We start from the raw sequence: 17515 nt of genomic DNA on the forward strand, positions 1-17515 counted from the left end.
GCTCTCATCCCTTAGCTTTCTTAAGGTGAATTTCGATAGTAGTGTGCATGAGAATGGGGAACGAGGAGTTGTTGGATTTGTGATCAGAGATGTTGATTTTGGACTGATTGTAGCAGGGAGCAGTTATCTCTATGACACTTCTGTTTCTAGGGCGGAGCTCAAAGCTACTTGGGAAGGGGTCACCCACGCACGGGTCCACTTGAGGGCGGAGTGTATCTACCTGGAAGGAGACTTAGCGACTATGATTGGGTAGATCCAGAGCTACGCTAGAGTAGGCGATAAATACAATTGCTGCAAGACATCCGCAATATTTTAAGGAATTGTGTGGCATTTCAGGTCATCCATGCTTACTAAGAGGTGAACAAAGAAGCTGATTGAGTCACCTCGTATGTTGTACAGTATTTTGGTGGCTGATTTTGTGATAGCTACAAGCCCGCTCCACCACCTCTCCACCTTTTTTTTAAAAAAATTTTTTTTTGGTGTAGTGATGCTAGAACATGGCCTTTGTATGGCTTAGATTCAGTGATTCAAAGCTCTCTTCTTGTCACCTGCCAATGCCATGCTCTATTTATAATATGGAAATGCAAATGCTCCACCCACCTCCAGATTCTCTCACTTTCTGTTTTGCTTTTCCTTTATATAATGGTTAAACTGACTGCTCTTTGCACCGTAGTATAGAGACAGCTAGCCTAGGGTCACCAAATAGAGATCAGCTAAACTGGGAGGCAAACAATCCTCCCAGAGAACAAAACCCTCATACGACAGTCGAAAAAATTTGCTGCCTCGTCTGGCGTTGTTCACCAAAAAAAAAAAAAAAATAAGGGTTGAACTTCAATATGGATTAGTGCAACACTGTTCGTGAATGGAACATCTGATCCACAAACAAAACTTTATTACATAATAGCAATTAATATAGGCGCTTTTGGAAACAAAAATATGCAAATAATTAATTTAAAACTTCGATCACTCATCTTCCCGATCCTTTCTCTCTGTCCTAACTAACTACTCTCTAGCAAACTTATTTTCTCTCCATCTTCTTCTAAAGCAACTCTATCCTTCTCTTTAATTTTTATTTTCTATTCTACTTTTATTTATTTAACATTATTCATTAATTTTTATCTAATCTTCGTTTTGCCAAATGGATATGGCGCATGCATTGTCACGAGGAATGGTGGCAATTGGATCCGCTAAAATAAAATACTTGAGATGTTCGTATTTAATCGCCAACCTAAAACTCTACCCATCAAAAAGACAATCATAACGGTCATTTTACATTTTTGTCTCAAGTAACCTAGCACCTATTTATAGCAAGCACAGAAATGGTAAGCTAACCATAGCCACAAAAATGTCGGAGAGAGTCCCCCCGTGCACCGGCAACTTTAGGCCAGAAGGAATTCCTCGGGATAGAAATATGAGATTCCCAGAAATGGAAAGAGACGGTAAGTTTTGCTCCCTTCTCACTATTTCCTCGGCTCTGAGAAGGGGAAAGCCCCCCATTTCTCAACCACCACAAAAAGTACCGGTCCAAATGCCCGTGGCAGCACGGCGACAACAGCATAAAGCCCCACGAACGGCTCCTTCGCAAACCCTTCAATTTTCTCTCGGAAAGCTGAAAAGAATTTATTAAACCGCAGGAGCTGCCGTCTCCTCCGCCGCTGTTCAGCCATCTGTTCGAATCTGACGTGGGCCAGCACTCGCCCTCCAAAATTTTTTTGAGCGAAAAGAATTAAATTCGCACAGAAGCAGAAAACAAAAGAGAAAAGGCGAAATTACAGAAACGTCCCTCATTGCAGAGAAAATAGACAGATATCCCAGCAGAAACGGAAGGGTTGTCTCCGTAGTTAACGAGAGATTAGGGATGTTTCCGTATTTTCATCCACTAAATTACGACATTATTACATCACAAACCACGAAAACAGAAGCTAGAAAGCGGACCTAATTTTTTTTTTTCTTTTTTCCGCGGGGAGGGCGGAGGGATCTGGGATCACTTCCCCTTCTCCGGATCGGCGGTCGCCGCCGACGCCTCCACCTCCGCGGCCGCGGCCGCCATCGCCTCCGCGACGGAGGCGAGCTTCTGGAGGTTGAGGCGGACCACGGTGTCGGCGAAGAGCCGGGTGTCGTCCACGGTGTTCCCCTCCGGCACGTCCACGACGTACGATTCCAGCACCACCGTCCAGATCTCGCCCCCCGGGCGGCAGAACTCGGTCACCGTCGTCACCGACCGGTAGTTCCGGAGGCGGTGCTCGCCCCCGATGATGCTGAACCCGGTGACCCGGCGGTCCTCGTCGAGCACGTCTAGCCGCTCGGTGCTGGTGGTCGCCGGGAGGCCGGATATGACGCAGAGCTCGCGGAGGCAGCCGACCCGAACGTCGCCGTCGCCCTTGATGGCGCAGCTCCGGATGAAGTGTTTGTAGATCTGGGGCCGGTCGAAGCGGCGTACGACTGACCAGACAGTGGCGGCCGGGGCGTGGATCCTCTGGGTTAGCAGCGAGGAGCATTGGCCCAGGCCCACCCTGTAGCGGTGGTGCTCCTCGATCGTCGGCCGGAGCACCTCCTGCTCCTCCGCCGTGAGCCCCGCCGGCAACTCTGACGCGAGCCCCGCCGGCAACTCTGACGCCGCCGATCTCGATTCCTCCTCCTCGGATCCTCCTCCCTCCATGGCTTCGTCCTCCTCCTCCCCGGGGGAAGAGAAGCGGATCCCGGTTACCTTTTATAGCGCTGAATTAGGGGATAAAAAAATGCAACTCAGGTATGCGGCCTATGAGCGAGTGGGTTCTATTATTTTATTTTATTTTATTCAATAATGAATTTCTCGTCTATTTTATTCTAATAATCGGACCGTACAAGTATTTTGGGGTTTTTATATTTAGTTTGCCGATAATGGTATTGAAATATGTCATTTAATTTTGTCTTGCAGCAGATGGGGACTAATGCGTGCCGGCTGGCTTGGGTTGTCGGCCCGTAGCCGACCGATTCAGTTATTGTCAGCCAAGCCGCTTCGCCCGGTAAAGCAGTTTAGGAGAGCCGTTGGCAATAAAGTTTTTTTTTTTTTTTTCTAAAACGGATGCATCATACGTAACGTGTACGGAATATATATCACGAAAAATACTAAATAACTCCGTCTCGCCCATCCGTAGGTGGTTCCTAGAGTGATCGGCAACAAAGAAAGCCATTCAATCCACGGCCTAATTGGCTTTCCTGAACACATGCCTCGTCTGGATCATCAACTCGTCATAAACCATAGCCTGAATGTCTCTTAGCAGTGGGTGGTAATCGCCAACTCCACCCAACGCCTGTAGGATCCACCCAATGACCATCGCAGAGTCGCCCTTCAGGAGGACCTCTTGCTCCAGTAAAGCACGCCGAACATAGCTCAATCCTGACCAAGCTGCTCTCAACTTCGCCGCTGGCACCGAGGTGTTGATCAAGTGGCAGCCCTCGGCCGCGATTACCTAGAATCCGGGCACCTGACAACAAAGCCCGCTCCAGCTGCCCTGCAAGATGCATCCATCGAAATTGACCTTGAGGAAACTCGGAGGTGGGGGCTTGCAGGTGAAAAACACCATACGGGGCGTTCCACGAGCAGATGTAGAGCCTCAGATGTCTCGAGCTGTCAAAGGTCTATCCAAGCAGATCGCCTAAGAGGCCTCTACTGCTAGCATCCGCGCCCTCTCCACCACCACCCCAGGTATAGGGCTCCTCTCGCCAAAGGTCCATGCATTCCTCGCTAGCCAAGTCTGATAGGCAGTATAGGTCTATCCGAGCAGATCGCCTAAGAGGCCTCCACTGCTAGCATCCGCGCCCTCTCCACCACCACCCCAGGTGTAGGGCTCCTCTCGCTAAAGGTCCATGCATTCCTCGCTAGCCAGGTCTGATAGGCAGTATAGGTCGCCCATACTGCCTCCGGTCTAGACTGTGAGGCCGCGGCTCAGCGTCGGAAAACTTGAAGAAAGGCCACCACGTGGCGCCATAAATCCATGGAGAAACCTGCCATCATCCAGATCCTCCTGGCCTGACAGCACAGGAACATAGCATGGTCCAGCAACTCATTAGTCTGACACTTCGGGCACTGGGGGCGAATACCCATCTTCCCGTTGCACAACAGCAATCTCGTCGGTAGCCTGCCCCAAGCGACTTTCCATAGGAATAAGGCCACTCTAGGGTGTAGCCCAACTTGCCAGATATAGCCGAGATCCACCCCCAACTGCCCTCCGCCCCGAATAGCACAACAAACGTCAGCCACCCTGACTCTAGCCCTGCAGGACGAGCTAGCGCCACACCATGACGTCGGGGCAAGAGTGCCCCAGAACTGGGAGTGACCAAATCTGCTCCGCAAGTGGCTCCCCAAATAACTGATCGATCCGGTGGGTATCCCATCCTGCACTGCCCGGGAGAAGAAGGTCGCATATCTGGAGTCCCTCCACGACCTCAACATTGACTAGGGTCGGCCACCGCATCAGCGGGAGATCCTCCACCCAAGCATCACATCCACTCTCTGACCATCACCGATCAACCACCTACATCTCGATAGGACCAAAGGTATGTATCTGCAAATCTTGCGCCAAACTGTGACGCCCTCCGCCCCTCTGGTGGGGTCCCACTACTCCCAACAGGGCCATACCGGGCGACCATCAACTAACTCCAAACAGACCATGGCTCCAAGATAACTCTCGCAGCATGCCGAGCAATTTGCGTCTCTCTCCTGATTAGCAGAGACTGAATACCCAGCCCCCTTGCCCTGGTCGGTCGGCATACTGACTCCCAGTCCACTAGATGAACCCCTCGGCCACTGCCCTGCGACCCCCAGATAAAGCTCCGCGTAGGCCTCTCAATCCTCATCAACACCATCTTGGGGACAATGGTGTTCGACATCAAGTAGATAAGCATAGAGGAAAGTACCGACCTAGCAATAAAGCTTTGAAAGTAAATCTTTTTTATTTGAAAAAAATGCTCGAACTTTTGATAAGTATAGAACGTCGCCGAGGTTCGCGATGAAAAGCGCCTGAGTGCAGATGGCGAAAATCAGTCATACTTCATCCTCAGAAGGGCCTTTGATAGTTCGGGATATCTAGAGTTCCTATTCTGCTAGGATAGTATTTCGTACGGTGTTCTTCACCTGGGAGCCTCTATCTCCAAGTTTCCTCAAGATCAATTTTGATAGGTCCATCTTCGACGGAGGTATGAGGGGAGGCGCGGGTTTTGTTATCAGAAACCCGGACGCCATAGTGGTGGCAGCAGATGACTATCAGCTATTCGACATCTCCGTGCCCGGTGTGGAGCTGGAGGTTGCCTGGGGAGGCCTTCAACATATGCCCGGCTTGAGTTACGAGCCAGCTCAGTCATTCTGAAGGGTGACTCGGCCACGGTCATCGGTTGGATCCAGGAGGTCCGAGGGGTGCCAGCGGCAACCATCTGTTGCTTCGAGACATCTGGGCAATGACGAGGGATGGAGGGCCTTTTAGGCCAAGCATGTATTTCGTGAAGCTAATGGGGCTGCAGATTGGGTGGCTGCCTATGTGGGCAGTCATGCAGGTAGGACCCTGTGGGCTGGAGATAGGGAGTTGCTCCAGGCACTCCAAGATTTTTTGTTTTCTGATTTTATTGGGTGCATTCGTACTCGTCAGGTATGAGTTACCCGTCCTATCAAAAAAAAAAAAAGTAGAGCTTTTTTATAAAAAAGTTGTTTGCTATTTGGTAACTATATTTTTAAGGTGTTGTAGAATTTTGACATGTATTTGGTAAACAAACTAAGAAAATAGGACATTATATAATATTATACAATAAAGCATAATAAAAAATAATATGTATTAATACATAAATATATGATAGAGTATAATATTAATGTAACGTAATATAATATTATTATAATATAGTAATATAATATTGTATACTATAGTATAATAATTTAATATAATATTAAATTATTTAACATAATATATGAATTAATTATGATATAATGTAATATAATATTATATTTATAGTATAATATAATAATAAAGATATAAAATATTATTATAAATAGATATTTTGTGTAATTATTATATTTTATTATGAATAATTTGGTTCTAAAAGAAAAAAAAATATTATAATTTAAAACTGCTTTCCGATAATTCTTAAAAGTATTTTTCATAGAAGCTCCTTTCCCCGCTATTTTAGCTTTTAGAAAAACTAAAATTGTTTTTCAAAAATTTTACTAAATATTTTTATTTTATCTAAAAGAGTTTTTAGAGGGCGATAAAGTGTTTTTAGGTGAAACTCGTCTCCTCGGAATTTTTCGATCCCGCGCGCCTAGGGTCCAGGAAATTTAGACGAATCTTTCCTTAATCGAGACCGTTGGATTCGTCAAATTGGGACAATTTTTAGCCGTAAAAAGGGATCGCCGCTTCAAGGCTGATCAAGTTGGACCGTGCATTGAAAGCCGACGCCTTGATGCCGGCTGGGTCCGCTGGGAGCCAGTTGGCGCCGGCTGGCTGAGGGGGAGAGGGGCAGGTGGTGCCGAGCTGGAGCTCACGTAGCTCGTGACGTGTGAGGAAAGCAACTGCGGCGCCTTGCAAGTTGTAAACAAGCGCCGCATTGATCCAAGAGTTGAGCATTCATTTTGTTGTTGGTATCGCCAGGTCCAGTCCACGTACACAAATACCAGCTATATATATATATATATATATATATATATATGTATATGATTTCTTCCGCTCTTCTTGCAAGTATCTACAGCAAATGAATACTAGCTTGCAAGTCCACAGAGAGTGGGAATTATTCTCCAACAAAATATGGTGGCGATTGCACGAACTTCAACCCTAAGGGCATGTGCGCTATCATACGTTTGGTAGCAACTTGCATTAAAAAAAAGGCGTCTCAGAGGCATTAGTACGTTGTTTGATAGCTAAGAAAATAATATAAAAAAGGGAACGGGATGCATGCGCGCTCGGTACCTCTCTCCCTCCCCTCAAAGGTGATGAAGTCGCCTAAGTCGTCGTCCCCCCAACCCCACAAACCCCCCATCCCGGCCCCCGCGCGGAAAAATGAAAAGCGGTCCCATTCCAGCCGTAATACTATGCTATCATCCGTCATCCTCTCCATTATATATAAATAAATATTATGTGTTTAAAAATTAAGCATAGCCAAAAATCTTATTTTTTAAAAAAAATATTTTTATTCGAAACTTTAATTTATATAAATATTCAAGATTTACCTAATAAATAACCGATATGGAACTAAATATTTTAAAAAAAATATTTTTCGTGCTGACATTCTCGTTAGGCTAAGAATTCAAATCTAATCATCAATACCACAATCGGCCAGTGGCCAGTTCAAATGTATCCGTGCTGCAGTGTCTCCTAATTTGGATAGGTTATGAACCAGATTCGCTCTGATACCATTTGTAACAATATAGGATCATATCCAAAATGACTAGTTGGAAGATATTATTTGAATTTCTTAATTCTGTATAAATATCAAAAATCTATTTAGCAAATAATCGATGTGGAACTAAATTATATAATTTTCGTTAGGTTGCCATGAGGGAGATAATTATATATGTATTTTTATGTGCTGTCAAAAAAATTGCTAAAATTGATGAAGTAGCGGATGTGGACATTTTTCGATCTTATTTTTGCAGTCTTCAGCACTGCTCTCTGTATCCCTGCAACGTCCCCTCCTCCATTACCATTGATGATGATGCAACCTTCTGAAGATGAGAGAGGGGTTGAGGTCCACCATATGCTGTACATCTACATCATCTATTTCGATAAGCCTACCGTCCGATCCATCGCCATCTAAGCTTGTAAGCGTGACGATGGCCTTCTCGGCATCGTCGGTGACTGCCTCGCCGGCTTCCGCAACGGTGGGCCCAAACGGTAGAAGGTAGTGGGATAACCACCACGAAGTCTCGAGCATCACAAGTTGGCGGGGAGCCGTAGAGATGGCCCCCACCTTAAAGGAAGATGGGGCATGAAACTTGTTTAGGGTTTCCCACTGTCCCAGCTGCACCCACCGTTTTTTCTAAATGCTTGAATTGATAGATTCACATTATATATTTTATACCTTACATGTAGATGATACCATGTTGAAATCCTTACATGTGGCCCGTATTTTTTTTAATGGGTTAAAAAATGCAGAGACAGAGATCGAACTCAGGATCTTTGCTTTGATACTATATTGAAATTACCTTTTTTTTTTTTTTAAGCTTAAGCTAATAGGATGAAATAGATTTATTTATATATTTTATATCTTTTTACATAACGGAAGTTGACTTGGTTAAAGAACGAAGACAAGGAGAACCCGCGCTCACTTTGAGATGGGCATGACATTTATTAGGGTGACTCGGGTTTACGAGGTAAGAATTGTAGTACGACCAAAATATGGATGTAATAGCCATGGTCCGTAGTGAGATGGTGTTTCAGGCGAAGCACGTGTTTAAAGAGGCTAATGGAGCTGCAGATTGAGTGGTCTCTTTTATTGCCAATCATTCGGAGGACCTCCTTTGGGTAGGAGAGGTGGAGTTGTCCAGTACACTCCGTGATGTACTGTTTTTTGACTTTCTTGATTGTATCTGTACACGTTATGCATGATACTTCCATTTTAGCAAACACACACACACACACACACATATATATATATATATATATGTGGATGTGATGATGATTTATCCTGAACGTTTGTTTGAATTAGTGGAGCTAATTTGGCATGCAATTACATGTGGTATGTGCTACGGCATCCCATGGTCCTTAAAGAGTGGCATGACTTCTCATCTTTTGTGCAACAGCTAGGATATTACGATTCGTGCAAGGCTATTGCTTGCATTATATCTCCCATTAGCTAGAAAGCAATGAGAGGGTTGAGGATATGGAAGAGAGAAGGTGGAGGAAGCCTATGGGATTCAAGCTTGAATTAGCTTGAATTTTATGTCGATGTCATGTGGATCGCTTTATATATGGCTAATTCAAGCTTGAATTAAAATTGGATTGAAGCGAGCTTCGGCACAACCTAAGCCTTCTTCAATAAAATCCAACCCTCTATTCTTCATTGCATATCCATAACATGTAACTCATCTTTTATAAATTATGATAACAGTTTGATATTAGCTTTCATATCCGGCATAGTCTCACTTCACGGTTAAAATTAGCCCAACCCGCTAGATTTTGAAATGACTTGATTAAACATCATATATGGATCCAATTTGGGCATGTACTGACCAAATCTCCAACCCAACCTGCAAGTGTAGGGTCGTTTCTCAATAAAATTGAGAAGGGAAAAAATAAAACAAAACAAAAACACACACACGTTTAGATGACGATGTTAGTTTAGAAAAACACATTGTTACATGAGATAAAGGTGCAAAAATGAATACTTTTTCCATTTGGCCTTTATATACAATTTTTAGTCTCCTTCAAGGGAAGTTTTTTGACATTTGATAATTGCCTTTAAATTATTCCCCATTTTGCTCGCTATTTTTTGGGGGTTGGTGGTATAGGGAGTGATAATATACGTAGAAAGACAATTTTGACTTCATAATACGCTTTTACTTTGATATTAAGTTAGGTATTGTAAAATATCATGGAAGTCAATATTGCAGTAATACAAAAACAAAAACAAGAGAGTGGAACAAGCCAAAAGAAAAAGGCTGGATTGTTCGCCTAGGAAACATCAATTAGCTCGCAGCCAATCTCATTTCTAGAAACGACTGTGGCCCTTGTTTCATTAGTTCTTCTCTTCAGATTCTACCACCACAGGAGATTCTGAGATTTTTTTTTTTTTTGCCCCCTCCTACCTTCATTTTTTCCTCCTTTGCTTCGATTCATAGTTAATTGCAAGAATGGAATGGACTAGATCAGTTACTTCACCCAATCAAGAAACAAACAAGCAAATTGCGAAAAATTATGCTAAAATCTTTGAAAAAAATGGCTAGTATATCGAAATTGTGTACATGCTGTATGGTAAGGATGCCAACGATGTCTTATTGTTTGAGAAATGAAGCAATGCTAATCTTATGCCCTCAGTATAAGGCATGGTGCATTCCACAGTGCCCCATTTTGCTGCAAATTGGGTGTAACATATGCTTTATGTGCCCATGAATGTAAGCATTACAACAATTCCCTCTGCTTGTGGATATTATGTATGGTCTTATATGATGCATGGTAATGCCTGCACCTGTATGTATGGATAAATTTCTACAGATTCGTAGGACGTGGTCCATATTGTTTCTCTTGTTATCAAGTCAAGATCTGACTGAAAACATAAGCTGTTGCACAAAATTATCGCAGAACTAGAAAGCAATAATAAAAATTATTGAAGAGATTCCTTGCGGTAATTAGGCATGTTAAATGATAAGGTCAAACTTGACTGTCCTAATTTTGGGAATCGACATGCTTTGTTTATGAATGAATGCGTCTCTGATTGATATCCCTGAATGCAGGTGGCTTGCAGAGATTATCCCCACTCACGACATCTGTGTTCTGAATATCCCTTCAGCATGACGTCTCATGAAAGTTGCTGCCTTCAGGAGTTCAGGGACCACCTCTCTTTGATATATATAGCTCTGAATTACTAATAGGTGCCGTTTGGAAATATAAGGCTCGGCGTCGAGGTTTAAGTTATTATTTTCTATAGGCATTGTTTGTTTTCCTCGTATCAAAGAATTTAATTTTTTTTCTTTTTTCTTAAGTAAGTATTTATACTAGGAGAAGTTCAATTCCTTGCAAGGGCGTTATTGGATACGATGTAATAGAAGGAGAGAGAGCAGAATCCATTTACTTCAGAAATAATGTTTGCAATGTCGTGGAGGGTGGAAAAAAGGGGAGAAGAGCCGAGTTGTAAGATGATCTGACTCGGCTCATTATATGAATAGGATAGTCAAGCTCGAGCTAATCTACATAAGAGTTACTCAGGTTGAATGAGCTCGAGTAGGATTTTCATTGAGCCGAGCGCAAACTTCTATTTGTTTTTGCAAGCTGAAGATGTTGAGGCTCGACTTTGTTGAGTCCAGCGTTGAATGATGTCTGTGCTTTTTTTTTTTCTATCTTCCTAATAGAACAAGCTCGATCGAGCCTGTTATTCAGCTCAGCACAATCTATTCATGATTTATTCAAGAGCAGCTTGTTTCTTTTGCAGTATCTACTGCTCGCCTTCCCCCCATTTTTCTTCGATCATCATGCACAGCAGGTTGACTGAATGCATCATAACTGTTCGTATAATTCATATTAGAATTAATCAAAAAGAAAAAGGAAAAGCTGAGCTTTTGGTTCAGTATTAGGCTATTAGCATCCAATCCACCAGAAAATTAACCAGATGGCGTCTACGGGTTATTCTAATGACATCCATCTGTGACTTTCGTTGAAGACTCCAGTTTACAAGTCCAGGTCTCGTATGAAGACGAGAGGCTTTACCATTAAATCCTGTTAATACCTTCAGCTTCTAAGCTAGTCTTTTACTTTGTGATTTTCTTCTTTTGTTCGCGACTGATATTTTTGCTTGCTTATAACACTCAGTTTTTTGGCTGATTGGTGCAGTGTTATTGCTATGTATGTGATGAAGCTGCTCCCTGCAAGCTTTGGAAGGGACGAAACGGGCACTGCCATGCATCTGATCAAGGTAAGAAATGGAAGGAAATGAGGAAACTCCATGGAACAATTTTTAGCCGCACAGTCAAAACTCATTAAAGTTTGGCAGTCAACTCCACCTTAAGTTGCAGCGCAATAGAAAGGGACATTTTTTGATTAAATTGCCATACCTTTGGTTTCAAAGGATTTTTGTTAGAGTTTTTTGAGGGATAATTATAGCTGGTAAGAACAAGGAGCAAAAGATATTCTTGGTGCAGTTCATCTTTATATGGTGCTCGTATGATCCATATGGAGAAATCCTACTGTGGCCATGCCTTTGGACCAGTTTAACACAATTTGTTCCTGGTAATTAAGCTTGCGTGGTGCAGGTTAATTGGCTCATCAGTCCCATTGACAGGCATGATATTTGTTATGCTTTAAAATAAGTATAACAGATTCCGTCAAAATTAATTATAATTATGCATGATATAATTATATAACATGTCCATCAAAATTAGTCCCGATATCATGATGGATTCCATCGTTCACTGCGCTCGGCCATGCACAGAAAAATTCTTGGCAAGACCAGGTCTACCAGCCGGCCTAAATCGCGTCATCTGTACTATTTTATAGACAACACTTAGTCGCCGTCCTTCTTCTCCGTCCTTCGTTTTGACGAGCGGCCCCTCGGTCTTAGATTACCGCTTTCCTGAGTCTCATCTCCCTCCGAGGTCTCGTGTGTATAACAAACGGTAGCGGGAGCGGAGTGTCCTGAAACTAACCGTCCAAACCTCCTCCCTTGCTCTTTCCCACCTCTCATCATCCCCAGTGCGTATACCATTACCATGGATGCTTCCCGTTTTCACGGTCTTGGGCTTCTACCTATTCTTCTCCTTCTTTTGGTACTCGTCTCCAACCAATGGCTGGCCAAGAAGTCTAAGTCGGCCAAAAGAAGAAACCAGGCTCCTCGGCCGGCCGGCGCGTGGCCCGTCCTTGGCCACCTCCCACTTCTCGGCTCTCACAACAACATCGGCCGGGCGCTAAAAGCGGCGGCGGATGCGGCCGGGCCTGTCTTCGCACTACGGCTGGGCGCGAGGCCAGCACTGGGTGTCAGCACTCGGGAGGCAGCCAAGGAGTGCTTCACCGCCAACGACAAGGCCCTCGCCGGCCGACCCCCGACCGCTGCGAGCAAGCTCATGTGCTACAACAACGCCATGGTGGGCTTCTCGTCCTACGGACCATACTGGCGCCGGATCCGCAAGATCCTGACCCTGGAGCTCCTCTCTCACGCCCGGCTAGGCTCCCTCGCTCACGTCCGGGCCTCGGAGATTCGTGATTTCGCCAGGACCCTCTACGGACTTTGTCGCGACGGCGATGGGGGCCCGGTGAGGGTGGAGATCATCAGCAAGTGGTTCCAGGAGCTGACGTTCAACGTGGTAGTAAGGATGGTGTCGGGGAAGAGGTGCTTGTGTATGGTGCTGTTGATGACGGTGGCAGCAGCGAGGCTCGGAGGTTCACCGGAGCGATGCACCGGATGATGGAGCTCTTGGGAGCGTTTGCGATCTCCGACGTGGTGCCGCTCCTCAAGTGGATGGATTTGGGCGGCTACGAGAGGGCGATGAAGCGCAACGCGGCTGTGATGGACTGCATCATCGGAGGGTGGTTAAGGGAGCACCGAGAGAGGAGGATACAAGGACGGGGTGACGGCATGCAGGACTTCATGGATGTCATGCTGTCGATAATGGAGAAGGAAGGGGAGCTGTTCTCCGACCACGATCCGGATACTGTTATCAAGGCAAATTCCCTGGTACGTTATCCGACAAATTCTGTTTTACCGCAAAGTTCTTAGAACAACAGGTCCCAGTTTTATATTACAAAAGCCTAAAAGAGAGGACTGCAGGGACCCAGGGAGGGTGGTTCCCACCAATCATTTGGGTGGGTCAGTGTCACATAGAAAAATAAAAAAACAAAGGAGGGAGGGTCAACGCAATATCACAGGCAAGTAGATCCTGTCAAAAGTCCGCGATTAAATCCAAAGAACAGAAATTACCAAAAGGTTTTATTTCATCTAGGTGCTGGTACAGGAATAAACACTTCTCTAGAACAGTAAATAGAAGTTATTAACAGTAAACGGTGCTGTATATAGGCTGCTAGCTGAGGAATCTCTTCTCCTAAATCAAGCCCCTAATTAAGGGCAAACAGCTGAAATTAAATAGTCGTGGAAGAAGGCTGGGTTTATAAATTCCGTGGCAGAAGCTAAACCATGGGCGGCAGGCAGTAATCCTTCCAGACTTGGGCCATTTTTTATTCTCTTCCGGCATTTAAGATAGAAGGCACGAATTCCGACGTCAATGATCAGAATGCATACAAATCACCCGCAAATCTAGGGCGGGGGGTCCCGGCTAATTCTTTAAAGCCATCACCATCTCCCGGCTAAAAAAAAGCTTCGGATGATTAAATAACCATGGGACACATTTGGACGCAGGCTCTGATCTCAGCTGGCACGGACACGACAAGCGTGACGATGACCTGGGCCCTGGCCCAAGTGCTGAACCATCCCCGCGTTCTAAAGAAGGCCCAAGAAGAGCTGGACGCCCACGTGGGCATGGGCCGGAACGTGGAGGAGTCGGACGTGGAGAAGCTGGCCTACCTGCAAGCCATCGTGAAGGAAACGCTCCGGCTGTACCCGCCCGGTCCGGTCCTGATCCCCCACCAGGCCATGGAGGACTGCGAGGTGGGCGGCTGCGACGTGCCGGCCGGCACGCAGGTGCTGGTTAACGCATGGGCGATCCAGCGCGATCCACAGGTGTGGCCGGAGCCGTCAGCCTTCCTGCCGGAGAGGTTTCTGACGAGCCACAGGGACGTCGACGTCCGGGGAAGACGCTGGGAGCTCCTGCCGTTCGGGTCGGGCCGGCGGGCGTGTCCGGGGGCGTCGTTCGCGCTGCAGGTCATGCACCTGACGCTCGCCCGCGTAATTCATGGGTTTGATCTGGAGACGCCAACAGGCGGACCTGTGGACATGACGGAGGGCAAGGGTGCGAGCCTACCCAAGGCTACGCCACTGGAAGTCCTCGTCACCCCACGGCTACCTCCGGCGATCTACCAATGAGAGGTTGGTTGAGTGAATGGATGAGGGGAGTTGGTGGCATGGTCATCAGCACATGCATGGCTGCTGCTTGCTTCTTCCTCAGCCGTTTAACAGATACCCATGCATGCATGTTCCTACGTACCGAAAGCACCATGATTAAATATACCAACTTTGATACAAGAATCATTCCTATCAAACTTCTTTGCGTGCCTCCAAAATTTATTTATTTTATTAAACTTGTAATCATCTATTAAGCGTCAAAATTTATCGGCAAGCAACAATTACGAGTCAACTACCCAAACAAACACCCTGGTAAGGCACAACAATAATGAGAGAGGTGGGTCTTGATTCAAATCCGAGCAGTGTCATGGCCCCCGTAATGATATTATAGCACAGTGACTCTCGGTAGGCTCAACTTCTATTCTTTTTCTTTCGGAATATAAGCGTCATGAACTTCTATCGTGCGGTATTCTGCACAAGAGCTGCCAAAGGCCGGGATATAGAAGTCAGCCGTTGGACGGCGAATAATTTAAACGTAGGGACTCGATCGCTGAATTCCAGCCTTCCAAGCTTTTTTAGCTTTGCGCTCTCTCACCTTCTTTGGGCATTTAGTGGGCTAAAACATCACAAGAAATCTACTAGGATCGCGGGATAAATCATGCAATGCCAATGGCCTCTTTCTTGATTTGGATTCCATTTCGACTGGAGTTCTCAATGTATCGGCGGGTGGCCCTCCATCTCATGCACCTTGATTTGGATTCTCTTTTTTTTGAAAATTGACTTTTTTTAACAGCAACAAATAGAAGATTTAAATTCTAAAACATCGATTTAATCAAGTTTTAGAAAAAGAATACGCTGCTATTATTATACTATTAGCTATTGTAACGTGGTACTAGCTAAATCATAGTCCTTAACTAAGCTTGCATATAAAATACCTTGGAGGTTGAGCCTATGACTCGTTCATCTATTTGCATTATTTGCGCTTTTGAAATGAACATAGTTTCTTATTTCAAAAGTCAATGATGTCCCTCTAATTTGCCTGCTTTCTTGCTAAGCTTAGGACAATCTCAAAAGTCTGTTTCTTGGTTGCATGAACTTAATAAGATAGATCTCCCTAGCCGTATACTGGTCATCCTAGTTTAATGACAAAACCCTTCTTTTTTTATAGGGTGAAGTTTTTGGAAAGCAGAAAGAGGAGGAAAAAGAAGGGGAATAAGGAAGGGGTGGAAGGAGGTACATACAGGTTTATATTTTGGTTTGCTGTTTTAGTTCTGGACAACTAGGATAACACAAGAGAAAACATAAACGACTGTGATTACGTGAGAAATAACTATTCTAATTTTGGTTTGATATATATAATCTTAATTTGTAGTTGATGCATTTTCTTGGCTCTCTCTCTCTTGAATAAGAGCTAAAATGGTGTATCTTTGTAAAAATAAAGGGTAGAGAGGCATCAATTACACAACCGTTAATGGGTAATCGTAGGACAATAAGGAATTTCTTTGACCTTATTATTATTGGAAAAAAAATGAAAAAATTGGTGGCGTGCCCAATACATAGAATTAAGAGAGAGAGAGAGAGAGAGAGAGAGAGAGAGCGGGGGGTACAAAGAAGGAGAGAGAAAATTGGAATAAAACGACCTGTAGATAAGAACTTTGAATAAGTTTATCGTAGTTAAAAGAGATATTATGATATCTGTATTGATAAGTTGATTTGCCACGATACAGCTATAACTACTCTAACAAATTTTTATTTTCTTCTAAAGCTTACATCGATGGTAGAAAACACAAGTTGCCGAAGGATATGCTGAAGTCAATGGTATTTTAGATTGATGTCAACTGCAAAACAAAGTTCAATTAATATGTTTTTTTATTAATTTTAGGCTTCTAGCTTTTTTCTCAAAAATTGATTTTTTTTAATATATAATCACTCATAATATACAAAAATATACGCATTATTGGATGTATCTCACAAATAAATAATTGAATAATATCACTGCTTTTGTTGTGCCTAAATTTTGCTTTATGAAAATTAGCATTATGATATAGCATTATATAGTTTAATAAAGTGATGTCAGTTTTACTTTTTGAGCTGTGCCGCTCATATATTTTTATTTTTTTTCTTTCCAGATGTATAAAGTTAGTAGGAACAAACGATAATCCAAGCTTAGAGTTCGCACTAACAAAATTTGTAATTTATAGTAAAATTTTAGTTCTTTAGTTGGTTATAAATATGTAGCTTAGTAATTTTTTGAATATTGAAAATTATGAGTTTCAAATTTATATTTGAATTTAGATGATCTGAACCGATTTTTATTTTATTATTTAATGAATGATAAAATTAAATATTTATTTATTTATTGTTTTATTTAAAAAAGATTTGGAACCTATAAATAATTGTTATGATCTTGGGGCGTGACACTAACCGTGGCCAAAATAACCCTCTACACTCTCCACCCACCTGCCTGCCATTGGTACGACTCTGTCCTTGCTACCACCTATGGCCTCTTATCCACCGACAATCTACACATACGTGAGCCAACGCATGGGATCCTATTCACCCTCCGCACTTTCCCTACCACCCATTTCACCACCCTCTATGTCCTTGTTCTTCATGTGATGATTCGTGCAGACGTGTGTTTAGTCCCATATCGGTTATTTGTTGGATAAATTTTGGGTACTTATACAAGATCAAAGAACCAAAAAAATACCTTTCAGCTAGCCATTTTAGATGAAATTCTGAGTTGTTACACTCCATTTTCTCTCATTCTTTGCGCTTCTCAGAAAGAGAGCTCCCTCTCTAGCCCCCAAGCCCAAGTAGGAGAGTAGAGCTGGGGAAACACGGCCATGGGAGTTGGTCTTCTTTTCTTTCCTTTTCCTAACTTTTTGCC

The 17515-nt window shown here is 43.9% G+C and overlaps 2 protein-coding genes across 2 annotated transcripts; one reads left to right on the forward strand and one right to left on the reverse strand.

Annotated features, from left to right (window-relative positions):
* Positions 1-1809: 1809 nt before the first annotated feature.
* PYR1 (Polyketide cyclase/dehydrase and lipid transport superfamily protein) lies at positions 1810-2728 on the reverse strand. Its single transcript, XM_008788097.5, has one exon. It carries the CDS (start codon positions 2657-2659, stop codon positions 1985-1987), a length of 675 nt encoding a protein of 224 aa, XP_008786319.1. The 5' UTR covers positions 2660-2728; the 3' UTR covers positions 1810-1984.
* A 9654-nt stretch (positions 2729-12382) lies between these two features.
* On the forward strand, positions 12383-14841 carry LOC103704746 (xanthotoxin 5-hydroxylase CYP82C4-like). The gene is made up of 4 exons (XM_089923746.1): positions 12383-12922; positions 12982-13378; positions 13665-13675; positions 14023-14841. Exons 1-4 carry the CDS (start codon positions 12383-12385, stop codon positions 14644-14646), a joined length of 1572 nt encoding a protein of 523 aa, XP_089779872.1. The 3' UTR covers positions 14647-14841.
* Positions 14842-17515: the final 2674 nt, after the last annotated feature.

This window comes from Phoenix dactylifera, chromosome 6 (assembly GCF_051530095.1).
Source record: "Phoenix dactylifera cultivar Ajwa chromosome 6, Ajwa_hap1_PhDact_Kaust_v1.1, whole genome shotgun sequence".
Classification (NCBI taxonomy): Eukaryota; Viridiplantae; Streptophyta; class Magnoliopsida; order Arecales; family Arecaceae; genus Phoenix; species Phoenix dactylifera.